The following is a 6807-nucleotide window of genomic DNA, read 5'->3' as shown; positions in this document are numbered from 1 at the left end:
AAAAAATGACCCAAAAAGGCTCAACCCAGCATTTGGGTTAAGAAAATAACCCAGGATTTTTTTTGAGTGTGGAGAATACCTGAAGGAAACCAACTGGAAGAGCTTCTCAAACGCCCAAACCGCTACTTCAACCCAAAGGGGATCAACGCTTTCTACCTCAAGAATCGACAGTTTTTCGACTTCGGCTTCGAGAATCATTTGGCAGCTGGTGATCCGAGAGTCCATCACTGAAAAAAACAAGAAGTCAAATTTACTTAATTTTTATTTTGCAAGTTTTTGCATGCATATTTTTTAAGTAAAATTTAAGTATGGAATTAAGTAAAATCTACTTAACTAAGTTATGTAAAATTAGCAAAGGAAATAAGTAATTTTAACATGGCCAGTTAAGAGTTTGATGAGTAATTTCTACTTAATTATTTTAAGTTCACCCTGCAATACTCAAGTACATTTCACTCAGTCACAGTTTGTAAACTTTACTCAAACAACATAGCACTGAAAAAACAATGCCAATAAAGCATGTGATTCACTTACAATATGGTATGCCAATCCTGCCATAACTTAAGCAAGTAGACAGCCCATTATTCTTTTTAGAGTATTATGTTTACTCAATATATTTTGTATAAAATGTACAGCCTGAATGCACTGTAAGTCGCATTGGATAAAAGCGTCTGCTAAATGCATAAATTATTAAATTAAATTATTATATTTATAAACTGAATGAATACATAGACCTGAATACTTGGCACACTATACACAATGACGGTGACAATCAGTGAATAGTGTTTGAATATAAATGGGTCATTTTGAGTAATAAATGAACTCCAGATGTCACAAAACAGCACGTTACTTAACCTAACAACAAAAGCAACCATAAAACAGTGTAAATGCATCTCGAAAACAGCTAAATATTTTACCTCATTAATTATTCATGCCCAGGTGCATGATGGGAACAACGGGATCACGACTTTGATATTTACTTAAACAATCTTTGTAAAAAATAACAAACAATTCCAAGTAAAATATACTTATAAGTTCAAACTTTAAATTTTACAAGCTTAAATATAGTACTAATATTTAATTTACTCTTTTTTTTTATTCTTGCCTGAACTAAATTATTTAATGTAGCAAATTACATTTCACTAGATTATGGGGCTGGTTTAAGGATAGTATTGTTCAGTTTGGGATGAGTTAGTTTAACTGCTTCATATGTTGTATGGATTTATAAAAAAATACTTATTTGTATCTTTTATATTACGCTCAGTGTAGGAAATTTGGTAGCTAAAAGTGTGGTTTTTCTTAGCCTATCCAGTTGAAGCCACTAGATGTGGCGCTGCTGCGTTAATTACAAATATTGCGGCAAAAGAGAACATCAATGCGGAAATGTTGTTTACGTCAAAACTGAAACCAAGCCGTTCACAGAGAACCAGTGTTGCCAAGTCCACGGTTTTCCCGCGGAATTGGGCTACTCTAATACTGTTTCCGCGGGTTGTTTTTCATGTCCGCAGGTTTAAGCAACCACAAGAATGTGATATTTAGCCCCTAAAATACATGATGCTGTTTTGTTTATAGTTGTTTAAGCAACTTATTTATAATTGGTTTATAAACATTATTTGAAACATTATGCACTTTTTTCACAGATAGTCTTTTTTAGATTTTTTAGATAGATAGTGCATTAGTAATATTTTGCTCGATGCGCCATCTTGTGGCCTCAGGAGAGAATCCAAAAGCTTTTCTTCACCCTAACTGAAATTATGCATTTTAAATTTGAATATAATTCGAATTTTGATAATATTTAAGTACTAAATTAGAATTTAGTCTATCAGCCATTTTGACAGCCCTACTAGTGTCTAATGAATAAGTTCTAGTGTCTATTTAATTGGTACTTGAATCTGATGAATGACTACCAGTATCTAATAAATAATAACTAGTATCTAATGATAATGAATAACTACTAGTATAACTTAGAAAGGTACTAGTTGCTAAATAATAAGCACTAGTAGCCAACAAATAAGTACTAGTACCTAATAGTGATGGCCGCTTTTGAAACATTGTTTCTTGAAGCTTCGAAACCTTTGCGAATCATTTGTTTTGAAACTGGTTCGGAGCACGTATCAAAATGCCAAAGTCACGTGATTTCAGTAAATGAGGCTTTGTTACGTCATAACTGTTTCGAAACGTATCAAAATTTCAATAGTTCACCTTAGGGGGGCGATCTCTGTGAACCCGTGAACCATGCAAGTTCACTGAGATCGCCCCCCCAGCGGCAAACCACTGAATCATCCTCTATGGTTTTTATACGATCTCGGAACAGTATGATCAATTTGTAGACATTTTTAATGAGACATTTGTGTAATTAAAAGGATGAGTAGTAGTTAATAGTCTCTTACTGGCCTGTTTAGACAAGCTCTCCATAAAACAAACAAAACAAGCCCTTGCAAATTAATAATTATTATTTTAAAGACGCATATTATACAGACACTTCATTTTAAATGGTATTTTATTATTCTGATTGCATTTAATATATTATACTTTCAAGAAAGCATTTGCATTGGGTTTGTAAAAGCTGTTTTTATGCATGTTTTGGCCTGAGTTTTTGTTGCATTTACAGTTTTGACCAGCAGGCGTCACCAGAGTTTGGTGTTTCGAGTGCTTCGAAACAGTGAATCATTTTGCAAAGCAATTGGTTCAATTGATTCGAAGCTTCGAAATGGTTCGTTTCTCCCTTCACTAGCACCTAACGGAATAAATACTAGTAGTAGCTAAAAAATAAGGACTAGTAGCAAGAAAATAGGCACTAGTACGTTTTATAGATTAAATGCTAATCGGCTTGCCATATTTTAACCGCCCAATGGCGCCGTGCCGCACGCAGAGGGGGCGGAGACTCGCAGATCCCGCCCACCGTCGGGTAATCGTCGGTTCTTCTGAACCCAACTGCAGTGCAGAGTCGGAATGGGGGGCTTGGCCCCGGTCCAGCACGGTCCAAATTAGCTCTCTGTTGAATTACATGCAGTCAGCCAGTGGAAGCGGCTGAGATCCTGACGCCCCAGTCCCGCAGCCTTGTATGGGGTGTCCGAGCCCCGCAAGGCTGCCGCTCGGGTCCTCTTTCGTCCACGAACGCCTTTTCCAGCAGCAACTTTACAGCGAAAGGACAAGAACAAAGACTTTATGTGTAAGTAAACCTTCACACATTCGCCGAAAGTAAAAAAAAAACCCACGTTGACGTTAGTTGAGTCGACACTAACGTTAGTCAGCTATTCTTCTGAAGATAACTCGTGAATTGTGTTTTTCGTAATTCAAAACTGTATCCAGCACACAAAAAGCCTGACAGATGGGAATACAAGCATAAAACAGGAATAACGAAAGTGCCTCTGTAGATGTGCTGATGTCTCAGCGCCTTTGTTCTGTCTGCTGTTGAACAGGAAAGTCTATACTTCACCTAACGTTACTAGATTCAGATTAATAAACGACAGAAACGTGCTGAAGACAGTAAAAGAGCAGCAGCCCACTGCAAGAACTGAATGTACTATTTTACCCAGACACAGACTGACTGTATTCTCCCCAGTCTGCCACCCACCCACACATACACACACACACACACAATAATCCAGCTTTAAAGCATTATCTGGGTTATTGATGTGACTGTAGGAAACTTGCATCTGAACTAACGTGTGGGGTTTAACCTGTTTTCAGTATCATCAGCATGTTCAGGGGGTTTGAAAAAGCCAGATAGCATTTGCATTTGCAGCCTCTCCATGCCAGTCTTATTTCTCAGTTCATGTTAGGACAAAGTGTCTTTTATCCTCACCATTTCCACCTCATTCAGCAGAATGCTGCGTCCTCGGAGCAGAAATACCACGTATCTGTGTGATAGACCAGGACTGTCTAGGGAGCTCCAGAGCAGTTGCATGCATGGCACAGTCCTAAATTTAGACACTAAGATGAAGTCATGCATACGGGCATCGACGGAGACGTGTCTCTTTTGCTTTTATACTTATTTCAGCATCATGCATTTCAAAGAGGTCTGTTTTACAATGTATCTGCATGCATAAAGAGCATGTGAAATGATTAATGCATTTCAGTCATTTGATCACAAACCTCTCCTTTTTTTGCACGGCACTGCATGAAATTGGTATGCATGCAGTTATGGCCAATTTTAGGAGTTCTTCTTTTCTGTTGGGAATTGCTCATTATTGCATAGTGAAAGTAGGATGTGTATATATAGTAGAGTGTAGGTTGAGGTGAGCTGGAACGGGTTCAGCAGGGGTGTGTAGCTACAATCAGTCTGTTCTGCAGCAGTCGGTTGGGTTCATCGGGTTCATGCGCGCTCAGTATGGCGGCTGAGGCGGGGGAAAGAGTGACCTCGTTTGACTGGATTTGGAAACGCTCCAAGCTGCACTCGGGAGAGTGCAATGGGAGGCAGGTGCCTAGCCAGCGAATGCAAGCATGTGTGTTTGCTTTAGAAAAGAAATGCATATGCTGCATTGTTGTTGGTGCATGGTTGCATTTGTCTTTGGTGCATTTTGCAGGCTTGCATTGAGTGTATCGTCTGATGTCTGTCTGACTCAGCAGGAATGTGGGAGGATGACTGTTGCTTCAGAGCAGAGATTATGACCTTTAATTTATGAGACGTTATGCATGCATCTCAAAAATGTGATGTTTTTTGTAATTGAGTGGAACAGTGGGGTTCCAGAAGACTCCATTCATTTTCTCCATTGATGATAACTTATTAGAGACATACTGTGAGCTATGAGGCTGTTAAAGCAATAGTTCACCCAAAAATAAACATTTGCTGAAAACTGACTCACCCTCAGGCCATCCAAGATGTAGAGGAGTTCGTCAGATTTGGAGAAATGTAGCATTGCATCAGTGTCTCAGCAATGGATGCTCTGCAGTGAATGGGTGCCGTCAGAATGAGAGCTGATAAAAACATCACAATAATCCACAAGTAATCCACAGCACTCCAGTCCATCAGTTAACGTCTGGAGAAGACAAAAGCTGTGTGTTTGTAAGTGATGTAATGCTAAATTTCTTCAAATATGAAAGAAACAAACTCATCTACATCTTGGATGGCTTGAGGGGTGAGCACATTTCCAGCAAATTAAAATTTTGTTCTATTTGCCTATTCTTTAGTTCTTTGTTGAAGCCATCAGCCCGGATTATTTCAACTTATTTTTTTAAATTATTGTTTTAAACAGCAGATTTCCTGGTGAAAAACTCAATTTCCCATGATTCTGCAAAATAATCTCAACCAATCAGAGAATCACCACAAACCAATTGCGCCAAAAATGTGCGCATATAAATTACAAAATAGTATATATATATAAATTACAAAAAATGGCAAATATATTGTTTATTTATACATAACATCTTTAAATCAGTTTTATATTTCGCCATGGTTTTTTATTTTTTTGTCACTCGCATTAAAGCCATTAATGACACAGTCTTGTTTAATTCGATTTTTAAATACTTTTTTACTTCAAATCAGAGTTTGCAATGATGTGATTCACCTCGTAGTTGGTTGGTTTGGTTCATGGGTTGTTTACTCTTTAACAAAGACTTTTTTTTAAAATTACCAGATGTAAAATAAATGGGAAAATAGAATATTTTATATTAATAAACGATCTGCATCTTGGGTGCAAGCTGCTTTACTTCAATCAGACCAATGTTGTTTCAAACCTGTATGGTTTTTTTTGTTTTTTTTTTGAGCGACATGAAGGTGAGTAAATGATGACGAGAATAATATTAATAATAATAACTGATGATATAAAAAATTTCTCTCTGTCCTGCAGGTTCTTTCTTCAAAATGACACCAACAGGAGCAATGGGGGATCCCATTAGGTAGGTTTAGTCCCGCAGTAATCACAGTGTTCTGATGATATCCCAGCGTCCCGAGCACGCGGTGACTTCCCTCTATTGTGCGTTCACTTCCTCAGAGCTCAAAGCGGTGTTCCTGAACCTGGTGGCGCGGAGAGGAACGACCACGAAAGATCGACATCCCATCTGTCTGATGCAGGATAGAGAACGGCCCTCTGGGGAAATTGTATCCTCATGTATACTATTTTTTATTTCCTAAATCATGTATATCCTTATTTTTTATGGTTATGGCGTGCGGTACAGATGAATTATGACGCTGGGGCTCTTCCCCCGTCTATGTGATTAATAACATTTTAGAAAAACCTGGGACTCTAAGCCTTGATGATATTCTCTTCGGAGGTGGCGGCAGTAAAGACACACAGCACCTCAAGACAGACCTGACAGACTGGAGCTTCACTAAAGACCCACATGTCTGTGTTTGCAAACTCCACAGGGGCCCTCGGGGGTCCGGCGGCAGCGGCAGCGGCATGTCTTCCACTTGTCCACTTCTACTTTACACGGCTGGACTCTTTCATACTTCTGTGAATTCCTGTGAACAAACCCACCAAGAAATGTCAACAGTGTTCTTTACTGACATGCAATGTGACCAACACTAGCGACCAATATGTGTTTTTAAAAGCCGATACCAATGTCAGGGTTCCAACACGGGAAAACAAAATTGGTGTCGAAAGAGTTTTCACTCAAAAATTCAATAAAATTCACCAAAAAAATGGGCGAAGAAACAGTGTTCACTTAGAAATTAAATAAATCTTACAAAAAAAAACAACTGGTGTAGAAACAATTTTCACTCAGAAATTAAATCAATTTCACACACACCACAAACAAACACACACACACACCACATACATACACACACACACACACACCACAAACACACACACACCACATACATACACACACACACACACACACACCACAAACACACAGACACCA

General features: G+C 38.5%; 1 protein-coding gene and 1 long non-coding RNA gene across 2 annotated transcripts in view; both read left to right on the top strand.

The window, feature by feature from the left end:
- The window catches only part of LOC107709663 (galactosylceramide sulfotransferase-like), a 4040-nt gene extending 3809 nt beyond the window's left edge, over positions 1–231 (top strand). Inside the window, exon 4 of the mRNA XM_016514246.1 lies at positions 68–231. Coding sequence (XP_016369732.1) covers positions 68–231 — 164 coding nt within the window. The remainder of the gene's footprint in view (positions 1–67) is intronic.
- Positions 232–2881: 2650 nt separating this feature from the next.
- On the top strand, positions 2882–6584 carry LOC107709673 (uncharacterized). Its single transcript, XR_001636517.1, has 3 exons — positions 2882–3169; positions 5790–5838; positions 5934–6584. It is a non-coding gene; the product is annotated as an uncharacterized LOC107709673 (long non-coding RNA).
- The last annotated feature ends 223 nt before the right edge of the window (positions 6585–6807 follow it).

This window comes from Sinocyclocheilus rhinocerous, unplaced genomic scaffold, assembly GCF_001515625.1.
Source record: "Sinocyclocheilus rhinocerous isolate Xijiao unplaced genomic scaffold, SAMN03320098_v1.1 scaffold3220, whole genome shotgun sequence".
Taxonomy (NCBI): Eukaryota; Metazoa; Chordata; class Actinopteri; order Cypriniformes; family Cyprinidae; genus Sinocyclocheilus; species Sinocyclocheilus rhinocerous.
The sequence above is the reverse complement of the archived record's forward strand: the minus strand, read 5'-3'. Positions and strand labels throughout refer to the sequence as shown.